The following is a 19,190-nucleotide window of genomic DNA, read 5'->3' on the forward strand; positions in this document are numbered from 1 at the left end:
GTTTCAGAAGGAGAGACTGTGGAAAAAGCAATAGTCAAAGGGAAAAAGGCTGAGAATTTTCCAGAACTGAATAAACGCAGCAATTTTCCTATTGCAAATTCACTCTGAGTTTAGAGTAGGAAAAATAAAAAGCAAATCCACTCCAGGGGAGGGGGTTTGTTAATACTGAATTGTGGTTCTCAATCATTTTTCCTTGCTAGACACCTGAGAGATAAAGGCTATCTTCTTGAGCAGTCGTGGGTGACTATGCCTTGGTTTGCCAGTGAGGATGTGCACCTGGGACAGAAATTAACTGCATTTCCTCACTCAGCAGACAGCAGGAGGGAAAGGATGTGAAGGTGGATTCACACACCTGAGGCAGGGGCTTGTCTGTCTTGGTTATCACCATAGCTTTACTGCTTGCAGCAAAGTCTGTACATACTAACCATTAACTGCTGTTGAATTGTTGAATGGCCTGAACCTAGTTTAAAAATGCCTCCCTCCTTCCTACATCAGAGATTCACCAGGCTATGTATTCAATTCTCAATATTGTATTCATCTAGGAAACATCAAAACTCCAATTTATTGAGGAGGCAATACAATTTTTTGCCTTCAGAATCATAAAACCATTTCACAAACCAATATATTTTTATCTGGGTAAGTAAACAGAAACACAATTGAGAAATATCAGAATTAAAAATATCTCTATTACTTCCAGTAATTTGTTTTTTCCAAAAAAATATGTTCCTATTGTGAAGAGTCCTTAATACCACTGCATCAGAGATTTCACTTAATTTAAATTTAAAAATGAAATGCAGCTTATAAAAATAATATATTAAAATGGCATTTTTTCAGCCATTAAAGAATAGCTATTGAATCAGAAATACTCTTAATAGACAAAAAGAATTATATTCATACTTATAGATTTTCAGAGACAAATATTTTAATTTAGCAGTTAGACCAGACACATTTAAATAAATAGAAAGCAGGTAAAAATGCATTAAATGTCTTTTAGGAAGACAACTCCAGATCTGTCTTCCACTCTTCTTCACTCTGCTGTCAGTCCCCAGGAGAGCTGACTGGTATGAACTATTGTCCGTCTGGCTCCCTTGCCCTGTGGCTTCTCACTTGGTGTAAGTAATAGGATGCTGGTGATGGGAGGATAGAAGGAAAGAGAGGCTGGGATATTTATTCCCCCAGTGTTGAGCCACCATTTGGTACAGAATATCTTTGCCTAATAAAGAATACAGCACCATTTAGGCAACCTTCACTCACAAAAGGCTACTGCTACTGCTCTCTCCAGTTAAACCAACCCTTTGACCCTCTTCAAAAGTCTGTATTATACACACTTGAATGCATTTGTGCCTGTCCTATTTATTTCAGTATGCCTCAATTGTCTGTATCCTATTTTTCCATATGCATTTGACTTGTGCTAGAGTGAATTCTTTGCCCGATTTCAGAGAATTAGACCTAATGCATATGTCTTTTTTTTCCAGGGAGATTTTCATAGTCTCAAAAAAAGTACTCACATATTTGACATATTTTCTTTTCTTTTTTTTTTTTGAGACAGCATCTCACTGTGTTGCCCAGGCTGGAGTACAATGGCACGATCTCGGCTCACTGCAACCTCCACCTCCCGGGTTCAAGCAATTCTCCTGCCTCAGTCTTCTGAGTAGCAGGGATTACAGGTGACAGCCACCATGCCGGACTAATTTTTGTATTTTTAGTAGAGACAGGGTCTCACCACGTTGGCCATCCTGGACTCGAATTCCTGACCTAAGGTGATCCACCCTCCTCGGCCTCCCAAAGTGCTGCGATTACAGGTGTGAGCCACCACGCCTGGCCTACATCTTTTTTCATTCTAATTGAACTATTAGGAACATATTCTGTACAGCTGTTTGGAACAGGAGGCTGGAAGAAGGCATCAATGAAGTTTAAGTTTGGCATTCTATTATGGCACATTACTTACGTTCCTCTGCCAAACTTAAAAAAAAATTGATTCCTCCAAAATATGCTAATCTGTATCATTTCACAAGTGTAGACTTGTTTTAATCATCTATCAAGGTCATTCTCCCAAATGTGGTTCTTTCAAAACAGAGAAGGACTTTAAAGAAACGGACTGTAGATACTGCACTAGAACGTGGGAGCTTTCATTCCTCAGGCACCCAGGATCCATGAACTTAAAGGCTTCTGCCTCTCTTCATCATGTCTGTATCTCTTGTTCCTACCCAAAAGGGCACCAGAAAAGATCTGAGCCTGAGTGCAACGGCTTAGCTGATGAAATAAATTGGAGCCCAGGGAAATGAGCTTCTCAACTACTGCTTGGTCAAATCAGAAAGAAAATTAGTCGAGATGCTAATGATGATGTGTGCTCAGCATGCCACATGGCACATGATCAACCCTCACTGAGATGAGAGAAAGGCAGGAGCTATTAACAATTTTAAAGCCAAACTGGAGAAACTGCAACCCAGAAAGTTAGCCACACGACTGATAATTAAATACTCTGCCAAGTCCTTCTCCCCCCACCCAAGGTTAATTTTTAAATCATTACTGAAACTAAGAAAAGACATATTTTTATCTTGGTATAATTACATAAATTATTTTGTAAGATTTTCCCAATTAGTACTTCTTTCAGCTTGTTTCCTTTTTCTTTATACTTACCAAGCATTTGGGAAAGAAATGTTTAATCGTTGTTTCCTTTCAATACTGTATTCATGCTACATTTGGACATTCTATTTGCTACTTTTTACAAACAGGCAAGCGGCAATGCATTTCAACCTGTAATTAATTTCAAGAAAGTCCCATTTTCCCATAGCTCTTCTCATCTTTCTGTGTCCCACTTTGACGGCAATATCAGCATGCATTAGAAATGGTGGCCACTGGGTCCCACACTGGGATTGTTCTACATTACTATATGTTACTTCACTGTTTTCTTTTTTTTTTTCTTCAGTACAATCTCATCCCAAAGCCCAATATTCAAAACAGAGAAAAGTGAAAGCCCTGAGTCTCTCTGGGCCATTTTGACAATAGCTGCTTTATCTCATTTAATTTGCAAACAATGCTGTGAGTTATTATCATCTCTATTTTAACTGAGCCTTGGAGAGCTCGAACAACTTGCTCAAGGACATACAGCAACAGGGTAGCAGAGCCCAAACTGCAGTTATTCCATCAACATATATTTTTTGCATGCCTCCTGCATGTCAGATACTACTCCAGGCACTTGGGGATAGATCAACGAAGAAAAAGGCTGAGTTAACGTCTCCCTTGCAGAGTTGATATTCAACCTAGCAGATCTGAACACAGGTTTGTCTAATTCTAAAGTGGTGTGGACTTAACTAGACACTGTGATGGTTCTATGAGGATTTTTAAATTTTCTGTCTTTCAGTGAAACTCTCTTTCTTGGTGTGACCAATAATGGTGTGATTCTACTTTCTTATAAAATATCCTTATCTGGATGACTTCTTATTGACCTAAATTTATATCCAGTTACGTGTTACAATGACAGGGATATGTTCTGAGAAATGTATTATTAGATGATTGTTGCATTGTATGAACATCGTAGAGTGCAATTATGCAAACCTGCATGGTATAACCTACTACACAGCTATGTTAGATGGTGTAGCGTAGTGCTCCTGGGCTACAAACCTGTACAGCATGTTGCTGTAGTGAATACTGTAGGCAATGTAACACAATGGTACATTTTTGTATATTCAAACATACATAAACATAGGAAAGGTAAAGCAAAATTGTGGTATTATAATCTTAGGGGACCACTGTTGTATATGTGGTCTGTCCTAAACTGAAATATCATGATGCAGTGCATGACTATATTAAACAATCAACATCTACCTTCCCCTAAGCTGTTCAACAACCACCAGTGACTGCTAGCACTCTGTTCTGCTTGGAATCCCACAAGCCATTCATGTATATTCTTCCATTTATTTTTCTTAACTATTTTACAAGTTACAACCAGGTCAAGAATTATGATCCTGTCATGATTTCCAAAAAGGACAACACTGTTCACGGTGAGCGTGCATGTCGGTCTCCCATCTGAGGAGTGCCATATGTGTTCATTTATTTTCTTTTCTGTTTGTTTGTTTTTTGAGATGGAGTCTTGCTCTGTCACCCAGGCTGGAGTGCAGTGGCATGATCTTGGCTCACCGCAAGCTCTGCCTCCCGGGTTCACGCCATTCTCCTGCCCCGGCCTCCCGAGTAGCTGGGACTACAGGCACCCGCCACCACGCCCAGCTAATTTTTGTATTTTTATTTATTTATTTAATTATTTTTAAAAAACATTTTAAGTTCTAGCATACATGTGCACAACATGCAGGTTTGCTACATATGTATACGTGTGCCATGTTGGTGTGCTGCACCCATTAACTCATCTTTTACATTAGGTATATCTCCTAATGCTATCTTCCCCCCCTTCCCCCACCCCATGACAGGCCCCAGTGTGTGATGTTCCCCACCCTGTGTTTCCAAGTGATCTCATTGTTCAATTCCCACCTACGAGTGAGAACATACAGTGTTTGGTTTTCTATCCTTGCGATAGTTTGCTCAGAATGATGGTTTCCAGCTGCATCCATGTCCCTACAAAGGACATGAACTCATCCTTTTTTTATGGCTGCATAGTATTCCATGGTTTATATGTGCCACATTTTCTTAATCCAGTCTATCATTGATGGATATTTGGGTTGGTTACAAGTCTTTGCTATTGTGGATAGTGCTGCAATAAACACACATGTGTGCATGTGTCTTTACAGCAGCATGATTTATAATCCTTTGGGTATATACCCAGTAATGGGATGGCTGGGTCAAATGGTATTTCTAGTTCTAGATTCTTGAGGAATCGCCACACTGTCTTCCACAATGATTTAACTAGTTTACAGTCCCACCAACAGTGTAAAAGTGTTCCTCTCTACTAAAATTTTTTTTGCATTTTTAGTAGAGACAGGGTTTCACCATGTTAGCCAGGATGGTCTTGATTTCCTGACCTTGTGATCCACTCACCTTGGCCCCCAAAGTGCTGGGATTACAGTCGTGAGCCACTGCGCCCAGCTGTGTTATTTTCTTTAAATAAATTTGATCAAACATTGAATCCCATATCCTGCTCAGCTAATGGGAGATTCAGGCATAGTCATTCCTGGGCCTCCCTTCCCAAAGCCCCCAAGATCACTTATTTTTGTGTTTGATTTGAGCCCTTTACTTCTAGCAGCTGGAGGCCGTGTTTGGTGAGTGAGTAATCACTGCTGAGTGTGGGAAACACAGTTGTTCAATCTTGCCATCAACCTGGGCACTGCCTTAGAAAGATGTAGGCCCCAGGAGGCTTTGTAAGCTTCAGACATTTATTTCTGCCAATGCCACTGGAAATTTCTCTTGTATGTTTTCCTCAGTTGCAGTTTCTCTCCTATGACCCTCCAAGAAACATGGAACAATCTCCCTAATGGCCTGAACTTTTGAAACAAAGCTAGGAAGGGAAGTGTCTTGCAGGCAACTCCTTTTGATAGCTTTTGGCATAATCCCTTGAGTTAAGGGGGCTTACTGTCAATTATTTGCTACAGAATATTTACTGGGGAGAAATAGATACATTAATATCTCAAAAATTCTTCTGAGGAATGTCTCACACCTACTGACTGTTTATTATGATGAGCCAGAAATTGGTCAGGTGTAGTGGCTCACGTCTGTAATCCCAGTACTTTGGGAGGCCAAGGCAGGCAGATCACCTGAGGTCAAGAGTTCAAGACTAGCCTGACCAACATGGAGAAACCCCATCTCTGCTAAAAAATACAAAAATCAGCTGGGTGTGGTGGTGCGCGCCTGTAATCCCAGCTACTCGAGAGGCTGAGGCAGGAGAATCACTTGAACCCAGGAGGCGGAGGTTGCGGTGAGCTGAGATCGCGCCACTGCACTCCAGCCCAGGCAACAAGAGGGAAACTCCGTCTCAAAAATAGATAGATAGATAAAGAAATAAAGAGCCAGAAATTATGAGAACCTCATTACATACCTAATCTTATCCAATCCTGCCAATATCCTAATGAATTAGGCCTATTATTGTCCCCATTCTACAGGTGAGGAAAATGAGGCTCACAGAGTTTATGTCATTTTCCCAACACAGCTGGCAAGTGGTAGAATTGGGATTTGCTATGGACTGGCCTCAGAGTCACACTCCCTTACAGCTGTGCTCCTTCCATCCCATATACCTTTACCTCCATTGCCAATGTCACTGCCAGTTCTCTAATCACGAGGGAGCTACTGTTGGCTCCCCATCATCTTTCATTGCTTACATCCATTGCCATGGAATTAAAGAAATCTTCCATCCAGCTATTCCTGGCTTCCTTTAAGATGTGCATTAAGTTGTTCTCCTGTATTTATGTGGTGTTTTACTTCTTCATACTCTCTCTTCCTTAAGTCTGGACTATTCTGTCTCTGATCAGGCTTCTCTGTGTCAAGACCAGTGTTTAGTACATTTAAGTGTGCAGGAAGATGTTTCTTTACAGATAGTTACTAAAAATATACACTAACAAGACCTAGTCCTAAACGTTTGGATTGAGTGGGTCCTGTGGGAGCTCAATTTTAACACCACCTTCAGGTAATTCTGCTGTAGGGGTTTCACAGTCCACACTCTGAGCATCATTGCTCTATTCCCTATCCTTTCTTTTCTTAATTTGCTAATATTAATTCAAGTCAATGCTTGTTTGGTTGCAAGGAACAGAAACTCTCTCAAGGCAGTTCAAATATAAAGAGAATCTATTAAAAAGAAGGGCAAGGTAACATGATGAAAAAGAATAAAGCCAAGTCATTTGAGAACTGAATGACTGTCAAAGAGCTATTTTATTCTGGCTGCCCCCACTTTTTTTGAGATAGAATCTCAGTTTGCCATCCACGCTACAGTGCAGTGGCAGGATAACGGCTCACTGAAGCCTCGACCTCCTGGGCTCAAGCAATTCTCCCATCTCAGCCTCCCAAGTAGCTAGGACTACAGGCATGTGTCACCATGCCTAGTTAATTTTTGTATATTTTATTGATATGGGGTCTCACTAAGTTGTCCAGGATGGTCTTGAAATCCTAGGCTCAAGCAATCCTTCTACATTTGCCTCCCAAAGTATTGGGATTACTGGTGCAAGCCACCACACCTGGCTTATTCTGCCCTCTTGCAGGTTCCATGAGCCCCTGTCTCCTTCATTCTTTAGGGTTGCATGGGAGTGTATTTCATCTCTGCAGATTAGCTTTGTCCTGCATGTCCATGGCCTTAGTTTGAGAAGTCTGAACTGAGCCCCAAATGTGACACACTACTGCATTACACTCACTAATTATAATCTGTATATTTCTTATTTAAATATCTCAAACAAGAATCTGACTTGCTAGGCTTCACAGTCCACAGAGCATTTACATTTGATCGAGAGATCACCCTGGAGCTCTCATTTGAAGGTGTGTTGGCAAGTGGAGGGGTACGTGGCCCTGTGATGCAAACCTGCCCATGTAAGCCTGCCACTGAATCAGGAGTTACACACTTCCTCAGGGAAGCCTGGAGGGAAGCTTCATAAGAAGACAGCTGTGGGTGGGATGAAATCACAACTATGAATCCCACAATGCCATTGTTGGCAAAATCTTCTTTGCATTTTATTTATCTTGCCAGTTCTTGGCTCTACTGCTCCCAGTTTCCTCTAACTGCTCACTACTAAATAGGCGACCCAGTTCAAATGGTTCTTCTTAGCCTTTAAAGCCACCTGTGACCTGGTCCTCCCGTGCCTATCTGAAGTCACCTTTTCAAACAGGAACCTTTGGCAGGTAGGCCTCTACTCTGCTTTTCCGTCATGCCATACCTAATCCAGAATGTTTTCCACTCCTTCCACCTTCACTTACTTTCCCTTGAAAGTCCTGTTAAGCCTTACCACCCTTATAAAGACTTTCAATATGTCCCATCCTTCTTGACAACGCAAACATTTCCTGTTTGAGTGACCTAGTCAGACCTTCATTATATTTGGTCTTACATTATCCTCTCTTTCAGATGTTTCATCCTATTTCACTAAACAGAGAGGTCTTTGAAGGCTCAAAGTATCTTACAGACAGGTGGCTTCTCTAGAGCCTATAAAAGAACTCCACAATGTTGCCGGGCGCGGTGGCTCAAGCCTGTAATCCCAGCACTTTGGGAGGCCGAGACGGGCGGATCACGAGGTCAGGAGATCGAGACCATCCTGGCTAACACAGTGAAACCCCGTCTCTACTAAAAAAATACAAAAAAACTAGCCAGGCGAGGTGGCGGGCACCTGTAGTCCCAGCTACTCGGGAGGCTGAGGCAGGAGAATGGCGTGAACCCGGGAGGCGGAGCTTGCAGTGAGCTGAGATCCGGCCACTGCACTCCAGCCTGGGTGACAGAGCAAGACTCCGTCTCAAAAAAAAAAAAAAAAAAAAAAAAAGAACTCCACAATGTAACAAAGCCACCAAGAAAGTAAGACAAAGAGCTGGAGGACAGTGACTTCCTGTTGACGAAAGTACTCTATGAACTTAATACTGCAGTTCAATCTCACCCTTATTTTTTAGTAAACCCATCTAAAATATTTGGCCCACATGATACATGATTTCCTTTCATATTCTTTTGTTGTTCCTTTTCTACTCCAACTAATGTTATTTTCATTCAACTGGTTAAATTCAGTATGCATTGAACATCAGATGAAACAATGTGTTGATAAAAAAATTTCAGCCAAAGATAGACTTCAAATAAGAGGTCATTGTTAAGGACTTCAAATGTAAGAGACAGAGTAGCATGTGACACACATACACGAATTAATCAGAAAAGAAATTACCTCATAGCCCAGTAAATGTCCATTGCTCAACTTCCAAGGAATGGTATTCCATGAAACCTCAATTTCTGAGGAAGATAGGCTATTTGCAGAGACTTGAGATGGGGCCACTGTAGGCTCTGTTCAGAAACAGAAATTGAAATATGACGCTAATTTTGGCAGTTTGTTTAAAACATATATTAACATTCTTATTTTTATAGAAGCATTTTAACATACTTGAAAATTCTATGAAATATTCTGGCACCATATGTTGAAAATAGAGACACTGGTCCGTTTCTGTTTATTAGGAAAAGATGGCATCATAGCCAAAGGCTTTTCCTTGCTAAACAGCTGTGGCAACCTATACTTTCCTCCCTTGCACCTCTTTTTTGGCATCTTCCTTATCTTCCTTTTTTTGCCTGTGTTCTCCTCACCTTGTCTTTATTTCCTTCCCTTCATCTCTTTCCTACTGTTTGGGAACTTCCCTGTCCACAAATGCTACTTAGTTTTCAGTTTGCCAAACAAAGGTCTAGGTTAAGTAAAGCTCATTTAAACAATAAACACTGAGTGAGTACCTTCTCTAGTGAGGACTACAGAACGGACAACTGAAATGTGGTGGATGGCATGTTCTTTTGAAAGAGTAGATAGAAATGCAGGTGGTTTGTTATACAGCAAGAAGATCCCCCTTTGTAATAAGCACTGTTGAGATTCTATGGGGTTCACAGTGGTTCTCCCCTCTCAGGGCCCAGTTCAGGTGCATTTCTCTTGTCAAATGATCCTGCTTCTCAGACAAGGTGGCTTGATGCTGAGATGAATTCCTGGTCTAAGGTTGGGCCTCTTAGATTTTCTCTCCTGAAAATTTGAACTTGGTTTGGAGAGTCGAGGAGTACTTGGAGCCCACTGATCCAGTGCAGGTGCTCTAGAGGAGCAGACCATTTTCTGAGGTTTCAGGGCTTCTCTGATTAAAGTTCTTTGTGAGGTTTGCTACATAACTCTCCCTTGGATTCACAGAGACAACCTAGTAGATTTCACAGAAATCTTCTGCTTCTTCCTTAGGTAAGCCCAATTCATTTCTCATGTTTGAACAAAAAGACTTTTAGCTGACTCTTCAGTGGGAGCAAAAATGGTAACAGGGGAAGGAAAATGAGGGAGTCAACAATGGGTAGGAGGCAACAATGGGTAAGAAGCTGTGGCTGTCCCTTTTTTCCAGGTGCCAGCACCTAGGTCCTGGATGCACAGGTAAACAGTGTCCAAAAACTCCCTGGATAATTGCCATCACTCTCCAGACCTCTCACTTGCCCTTGCAATCCCTGGCAACTTTTAGAAATGAGGTCTGGCTATGAATTTAAGACTCTTCTGCAAAGACTTTTATAATCCTTAAAAAAAAAAATCCCTCTCAGAACTCAACGGAAAGTGAGAAGGCAAGAAGAGGGGTGGGGATCCAAAGAAAAATCAACTCTAGTTACTATTCTTAGGAATGACAACTTTTTGCAACTTACTGTCAGGTCTGGAGGGTAGGGGAGACACTGATATATTTTGTGAGCTCAGAATGGTTAAGGGCAAAGGCCCTTGGTTAAAATACTGGCTGTACCACTCACTTTTTGGAATTTTGGCAAATTTATTACTCTCTTTTATAAGGCTTCCATTTTCTCATTTGTAAATGGGAAATAATAGTGCCTATATTTCTTATCTGAAATATCAAATTAGGTAATGTCTGGCGGGTAGTAAAACTTGAATACATGTTAGTTTCTGCCATTTATTATTATTTTTTTTTGTAGAACTACAAAAAACTACAATAGTTGTTGCTGATCTATGAAATGGCAATTTTGTATAATTCTTTTACCTTGATTATTTTCTAAAGCAGTCATGAGACAAAATGTAGATGTCTCAGTATCTGAGACAAGTATAAAAGAAAGACAAAGAAACGGAATGGTCCAGAGTGAAGTATGTCTGTATCTCCACCAGCAGGTTCATATCCCTCAAACCTGCACATTGCATATGTGTTGAATGAGATACCACTGCTCCTGACTCTTCATTCAGTAACATCCCTTTCTCAGGCCATGGGAACCACTGGACAACTTAGGACTAGGGTAGCTCCAAGGGGTATATTTTTATTACCCCAAGGTAAGGCTGTGATTTTCCCTGCTTCACAAACTGGAACATAGGAAGTGTTCCTCAAAACAGATTTTTAAATTGATGGTTATGATCTGAGACAGGTCTCAATCAATTTTGGAATTTATTGTACCAAGGTGTTAAGGACATGCCCAGAAGAAAACAACAAAAAAAAGAAAAAACCAAAAAACACGGGTTCACAGAAACAGTCTGTGGTCTGTGTCCATTTCCAAAGATAGAATTTGAGGGCTTTAATATTTAGAGTGGGCTGGAGTGCAAAGAGGAAGGGTATGGTAATCTGCATGTTGCAAAGGAAAAAAAGCAGATAGGAGGCTAATCAATTAGGTCTCCTGCTCAGTAAATCAGTACTTTACATAAGGCAAGGCGAACATAGAGTAGCTACCTGTAGAGAGATTTAACGTTTTATCTGTAGCTATCTGGTTAGGAATAAAGGAAAGGCATTTTCTTGCATGACTCAGCATTCAGCTTAATTTTTTCCTTTTGGCCTAGTGAATTGGGGTCCTGAGGTTTTATTTTCCTTTCACAGTTACATCCTCTAACTATCCATTAAGTCTTACACTTCAAGTCATTTATGATTGATATTTATCTCTTGCACTGGGAATCTAACTACTACTTAGATCATTGTTCTTTGGAATAAACATATTTGAAGTCAAAACGAGACGCTATATCCGTTTTTGGAGCACAAATAATTGTTACTAGGCAGAGCTGAAACACAGTCATGTTTTCCATACCTTCTTCTGCAGAGAACACTGTTGTCACTGGGCTAAATGGTCCTTCACCTTTGTTATTATAAACACCCACTTTAACTTCATATGGTGAATATGGCACGATGCTTTCATTCCGAAAGACATATCTTGGGGTGTCAGGGGATGTCACCACTGTCTGGATCCAGGTGGTAACCCCAAGAGGGCGGAAAGCAACAACATACCCAAAACCTTCACCATTCTGTAGTTCCTCAGGGACTGGCTATAAAGGAAAGACACACTGAATCACCCTTACACATAAGGGCAAGGCAAAAATGAATGGAGCTGTGATCCACAGGCATTTGTAAAAGTCATCAAATCATCATCTACATTGTATTAAGCAATTGGATGAAAAAAGGAGGAAAACATCAGCAGGAGAGTCATGCCAGCTGCTTTGAAACAGACATATGCCACCATTTCATAGCCATCCAGATAATGAACTGGAATTTTCTGTGATTATTCAGACAGCTGATCATCTTATGGTTCAAATCTGAGTTTCTAACAGTAAGATATACTTTCAGTTGAAAATATCTGATCTCTTAAGTCAAAAAAAAATTATCTAATTCTTAATGTTGACTTTATGAGAAGAAACATTGGACTAGTGATTAAGCATAATGAAGTAAAACTGAAAAAAATAAAATAAAAAGGGGCCCAGTACAGTGGCTCATGCCTGTAACCCCAGCACTTTGGAAGGCCGAGGCGAGCGGCCATCACGAGGTCAGGAGTTTGAGACCAGCCTGTCCAATATGGCAAAACCCTGTCTCCACTAAAAATACAAAAATTAGCCGGGCATGGTGGCATGCGCCTGTAGTCCCAGCTGCTCGGGAAGCTCAGGCAGGAGAATTGCTTGAATCTGTGAGGTGGAGGTTGCAGTGAGCCGATACCATGCCACTGACTTTAGCCTGGGCGACAGAGAGAGACTCCATCAAGAAAAAAAAAAAAAAGGAAGTAAATACTAATTTATAAATTAACGAATTACAAGGCAGGTGGATCACTTGAGGTTAGGAGTTTGAGAGCAGCCTGGCCAACATAGCAAAACCCCGTCTCTACTAAAAATACAAAAATTACCTGGGCATGGTGGCATGTGCCTGTAATTCTAGCTATTTGGGAGGTTGAGGTGGGAGAATCTCTTGAACCCAGGAGGTGGAGGTTGCAGTGAGCTGAGATCATGCCACTGCACTCCAGACTGGGCAACAGAGCAAGACTGTCTCAAAAAAAAAAGGAAAAAAAAATATTAATGAAAAACTCAAAGCTATATTTGAGTCGTCAAAAATTTTATTGACACATCATCAACATCTTCAAAAAATGCAGGTAATTCTAGTACTTTTTGACTTAAAACCTGTTAATTAACCTTTTTCCTACTGATGCTGTAAACCAAGGGCTGAGAGAATGGCCAGGAAAGAAACAAACTCAAGCACCTGTTGGAATAGGTGCCTTTACCAGTGGGGGCTGCACGGCTGTTTGGAAAGTCATAATGGGAGCTTGAGGGGCAACAGCCACAACATAACTCGTCCCTACGTCTACCAACCAGGTGACCCTGGGCAAATTATTTCTTATCTCCGAGCCTATGTATTTTCATCTGTAGATTGATGCAAGGATGACATGAGGAAAATATATGCTAAATGCTGGGAACAGTGGGTGGCTCAGAGAAAGCATAAAAAATATTAGCTACTATGGCTACAACTACCACCACCAGCCCCAATACCACTAACCCCACCACCACCACCTATATTACCACCAGCAGCAGCAGCACCCACCAACCACACCCCCAGCACCACCACCTGGGAAGCCACAAAGATCATGGGAACAGCAACACCCTAATAGTGAAGATGCTGCCCAAACACTTACATCCCAGGTTATCACAAGTTCAGACCGGCTTCCGCCTCCTCCATTGACTTCAGAAGGGGGCACTTCTGGAACTGTACAGGTCAGAGAAACAGAGATGAAATGGTATTTGCATTAAGTAACATTTATCTAAAAGACAATGCAATTTTTTAAAATATTTAAAATAATTTAATCATTGGCACATTATTCATACATATGGATGTTTATGTACGTACATACATTTACATATTTTTATGAGATCATCAAACAACATATTTACATGAAATCATAAAAAAATTCAAAATCTCTCAAACAAACATGACCAAGTTGGAAGATACTTTGCTAGTATGAGAGTTAATAAAACAAGAAAAAGTGATTCACCAGAGATGATGGGAAATCAATCCAGCATGAATGTTTAGCTTGTGACTATTTCAAGTAGAATATAATTCTGAGAACAACATTGGCTATATGTAAAGATGACCCAAACTCAAACCCTTGAATCTTGTTTTGAGGTATTATTTATAAACTTCACAGGGGCATCAGATTCTCACCCTGAGAACTTTAGCCTTAGTGAACCCCAGGACAAAACTAGAATATACGTCCCATGAAAGTGGGTCTTTGGTATGGTCACAGTTGTACTTGCAGTATCTAGAAAGTGCTGAGCACACAGAGGATGCTCCCTAAAATATGTGTAGTGTGAACAAATGACCAGAACACCAGGGCAAGCACAGTTCCTCTATTTCTCATATTTCCCAGCATAAACATTATGTGCATTATTCTGAGTAAAATAGCATCATGAAAATTATTGAAACATATTTGATGACTTCCGTCTTAGCTGAGTTCCTAAAGTGATCTACCAGCTCTATTTCAAACTTCATTTCAGTTAATATTAAGTAATATTACAGATCCTGAAAAGGCAAGTCTTTAGGTCTCAGTTGTCCCTATAATGTGATGCTATGTACACTTTCTAGTTTGAGTTTTAATGCTGGGATATTTTTAGAATAATAAAAGCAGTCTTATGGTCTATGTGAATAGTTGTCTCACGTGGAAATTCCTATCAATGATTCTTTCTTAATTCAACACTTGAAGTGACAAAATATACCTATTCATCAATTGTTTAAGCTCCTTCACTGAGCTTGGTGGCAAAATGAGATTTGCTAGCAGCAGAACTCACAAATGTCATTATCCTACCAATTTGTCAATGCTTGTTATAAATGAAAACAGCACTTCCCTTGTTAACAGGGTAACTATGTCAGATAGTAATTATAACCTTAAGTGACAAAAACATATTCACTCAACATGCACTAATGATCGTTTACAATGGACTGAACTCTTGGAAATGTCACACTACATCAGAATCACTTACACGTGTTTCTTTTGACAAATGCCATATGGCCAGTTTTGCCATTAGAAAGGTCAGATAATTGCAGCAATGGATTATTGAGGCCAACCCCCTGCTGGCCTGGAGTTCAGGGCCAAGGGAAATGGAAGTACACAGAAATCTATTAACCCATTACTCAGAAAACAAAAACACTAACCTGCCTCTTCAGTTCTTACTTTTTCTGAGGGTAAACTGGGTTCTCCACCTCCAATTTTATTACTGGCTACAACCCGAAATTCATATTCCACCCATGGGTTTAACTCAACTACAGTGGCTGTGTGTGTTTTCCCATCGATGACCTCAGGCACTACAAAGGAATATTTGAGAGGTAAGAGTCTTCATGCTTCAGCATTGACTTGAAATCCATTTGTATGTGTGCAGATGACCTCTGCCTCTCCCCCTTTACCTGTTGTGACGGTTTGCCAACCCACGGAGAAAGGTGTCCGAGCCTGGATGGAATAGGATATAACTGGGCTATGGTTGTCTTTACCTTCTTTCCAAGAGAGTTGGGCTGTTGTATCTGTAATTTCATCTACTTTCACATTTTCTGGTGGTCCAGGTGAACCTAAGGAAGGCACAAATGGAAACACTGGGTAGCAATTACATAAATGTCATCCTCTCCTGTCAAAGAGAAGAGAATGTCACATGACCACTTCAATGTCTCTGACTTTTCCCAATTTCAAAAACACTTAGGGCAAAGGCCATTTACCTGATAACAGAACAACTACTTCCCTCTACCCCCCATTTCTGTTGTTAGATCTTAAATTTGGATGTGAGGCAGTAATTCCCAAACCATAATACTCTCTGATTGCAGATGATATTCACTTTTAAAAGCCTCTGTTCAGCAGGATTCCTGTACCTTTCCAAATTCAATGTCCTTTACTCCTGGTGTGATGCCTTTCCCTTTAATCCACTGGTGTATCTCTGTAGTTCCCAATCTGATACCTAGATGTGTTTTATTTCATGATGTACTCTGGTTATTTGTCAGCCCAGTAGAAAATCAGTATCCTGGACAGCAGCTCAGGTTGGCAAATTTTCCCAGTCATTCTGAATAATCCTTATACTTTTTTTCTATTTTTAGAAAATTGTCCTACATACAATTATTCCCAAATCCTGATTATTTTGGAAGCAAACACACTGCACAATATTCTCTCTCAAATTAAATACAATCACTGAATTAATGACATGCTCAAAAACACATCAGCTTGGCAGCAGCTGTGGAATGCCAATTACAGTGAGAGCTATTTGAAGGGCAGAGTTGAGATTTTTATTTCTTTGAATTAGCACTCACCCCTATTGTCATATTCTGTGGTCTATGTGGGGACGATGAAATCAATATGATAACTTGTATGCTCACATACTATCTCATCACGGTTTTTCCTCCAGTAAGGAATGCTGTTAAGATGTGAAGTTACAAACTCAAGGAGGCATAAATGTTTACCTCTTACTATGAGGTCAGCAGCAGATGAAACACTGTCCACCCCTGTTTGCACCATACAAACGTATTTCCCACTGTGTTTCAGTTGAATGTTTCTGATCATTAAATCACCAGATGAACTCTGTTGGGAAAACAGGTAATGAATATACCATTATTTAAAAAACAAAAACAAAAACACACACACACAAAGAATTTTGAAGTCTATGGCCAAAAACAACAAATTGCAATGAGAACTGTATTTAGGGAGCAAACTAAGGTGGTATAAGAGAGCAGATTGCTGTAATGGAATGTATGGAAATAAAAACAAGTTAAAAACCATACATGACTGTAGTCAAAGATTTCTGTAGCCAAATAAACAAGAACCTTCCTCCTGGGCTTTATGGTTTCGAAAATAAAAAAGGGCAAAGATTACAGTCTCAGAGTCTATTTACTTCCACCAGGGTGACACTTCTTTTTATATCCACTGCTCAGCACCAGCTCAACTCTCTTCTCTGGTTCCAAACCCTTTGCAATTATCTGCCTGAGAAGAAGAGGAACGCATGTGGGAATCTAGTGGGAGATAAATGCAGCACGACAAGGGGATTACCACGGTTGAAACACTTTTCTGAACACATTGGAGCTTAAAAAGCCTAAAGCTGTTTAATTCCTTGGCTGTAGAAGTCAGGGACAGTCAGCATGAAAGCATGAACCCCTCAAGAAGAAGAAATTAAAACATTTTAAACCTTAAAAATAACAGCTAGTGGGGCGCGGTGGTTCAAATTTGTAATCCCAGCATTTTGGAAGGCTAAGGCGGGTAGGTCAGGAGTTCAAGAGGTCAGGAGTTCAAGATCAGCCTGGCCAATATGGTGAAACCTCATCTCTACTAAAAATACAAAAATTAGCTGGGTGTTGTGGTGCACCCCTGTAATCCCAGCTATTCAGGAGGCTGAGGCATGAGAATTGCTTGAACTTGGGAGGTGGAGGTTGCAGTGAGCTGAGATCGAGATCACATCACTGCACTCCAGCCTGGGTGACAGAGCAAGACTCTTATCTCCCCATCCAAAAAAATAAAAAATAATAACAGCTGTCCTTAGAGACATTTGCTGGCATTCACCAAGAGCTAATTAACAGGGCAAATATATTTCTAAAAGCTCAATGCTAAATGGACCTCATTTTAAGAGAATGTAAAATTATGTTAATAAAATGACTAACTGCAAGTCAGTTTCACACATTAGTAAAAATATGACTTGTAATTAAATGATTTCAAAACCAAAGCCCTTGGAAAATGACCATCAGTTCATGTCTGGTAAAGAGAAAGAAGCAATAAGTAGCGTTTATCTTATTAATTAAAAGAAAAGTTTTAGTCTTGAGTTTTTGTAGTATATATAGCAAGACGAATTCTATTATCCTATTTTTAGGGAATTTCCTAAAATCTTCTATAGAGTAATTTCTTAAATATTGCTTCCCACCTTTAGGATTCTTAATGGGTTACATATTCTCTGTTAGTTGTATTGTATAGTTTTAGATGAAATTTGTGAGGACTAGAAGAAGACAGATGGGAAATGATTGATGGTTGTAATTAAATGATAATCCAGAAACTGTTAAGCTTGCATGTTTTACTTTCATCAAGTTAAAACTTTTTTCTTTCCCTCTCCCCTCTCCTTCTCCTAGGGTTATTTAGAAATGTATCCCCAGGACAAAAACCTTTAATGCTTGCTGACCTTTAGAAACTCTTCAGGTTTTACGAGCTCCATATACTCACAGGAGGTTGATTATCATTTCTATAGAAATCTTTTATTTTCAGTGAAGAACTGTTAGTAGTAAATGCCATCTAAGGCATTGGGGTAAGCTTTTTATTCCTGCCAACCTTTATTTGCTTATTTTGAAGGCATCTGGGTAAAAGAGAATTGTGTTGGGACTTTACGTCCTCACATATCTGGATACACCTTTTAGGCACAATGGCTGGCTTTGTTTCTAGAAGGAGTAAGGAAAAGTTTGGTGGTGGACTTCTGACTTCTGTTCACTCTTGGCACTGACAGGTGAAGAGAGAGAAATATCTGCATCATAAAAAATGAAGCCATCTTCCTAAAGAAATGTAGTCAGGGGAAATATAATTTTTAATTATCCTTTTACATTGCACAGTAGAAAAAGGAAGCAATTAACTAAAACGAGTTGAAATGGAAACCATTTTTTCAGCCCCAACATGGACTTGAGTGTATGAATACATAAATGGAGAATAAAATTTGACAGAGTATAAGAGAGATTCTCTCATTATTTTTTGTCTCTATCAATAAAACATATTTGCATTATTCCTCTTCTAATGCTCTCTCTCTCCCACTCTATGATCTTTTAAGGGAGTACTACACAGAGACAAGATTTATCTTAACAAAAGTGCATGCCTTGCTTGCTATGTTAGATTCATTCAAGGACAGAGAAGTGTCTAACACATGGCCCTTGCTCTCTAGGATGTAAACTCAAGTCAGGGTAAAAAGGTGGTATAAACATGTGAAACAAGTTATGTTTACAAATTTAGAAAGTATAATTCACAAAGGTTAAAGTCACATGGCATATACCATGACTAGACGATGGCAAAATGAAAGAGACAGACATTTTCAAGTTCTGCTGAAGATGTAGAACTGGAACTCTTACTGCTGAAAGGACTGTAAATTGGTACAATTACTGTGGACAATTGTTTAGAAGCATCTACGAAGGCAGGATATACATATAATTAATGACTCATCAATTCCATTCCTAAGTATATACCCTACAGAATGGCATGCATCTGTCTACCAAAAGACATTTATAAGAATGTTTATAGTTATTATCCATAATAGCTAAAAACAGAAACTACCCTATCACAGTAAAGTGGACAAATAAGTAGTGGAATAATCATTTAACAAAATACTATTAGGCCACGACAATGAATGAACTGC

The 19,190-nt window shown here is 39.9% G+C and overlaps 1 protein-coding gene across 3 annotated transcripts in view; it reads right to left on the bottom strand.

The window, feature by feature from the left end:
- CNTN3 (contactin 3) overlaps positions 1-19,190 on the bottom strand; it is a 339,006-nt gene that overhangs the window by 24,609 nt on the left and 295,207 nt on the right. For all 3 annotated transcript variants that reach the window (XM_005547627.5, XM_015446200.3, XM_065538896.1), the window contains exons 14-19: positions 16,282-16,399; positions 15,247-15,405; positions 14,998-15,147; positions 13,484-13,554; positions 11,624-11,858; positions 8,784-8,899 (exon numbers count right to left, since the gene is read on the bottom strand). In XM_005547627.5, coding sequence (XP_005547684.3) covers positions 8,784-8,899; positions 11,624-11,858; positions 13,484-13,554; positions 14,998-15,147; positions 15,247-15,405; positions 16,282-16,399 — 849 coding nt within the window. The remainder of the gene's footprint in view (positions 1-8,783; positions 8,900-11,623; positions 11,859-13,483; positions 13,555-14,997; positions 15,148-15,246; positions 15,406-16,281; positions 16,400-19,190) is intronic.

The sequence above is a fragment of the Macaca fascicularis genome, chromosome 2 (assembly GCF_037993035.2).
Source record: "Macaca fascicularis isolate 582-1 chromosome 2, T2T-MFA8v1.1".
NCBI classification, from domain to species: Eukaryota; Metazoa; Chordata; class Mammalia; order Primates; family Cercopithecidae; genus Macaca; species Macaca fascicularis.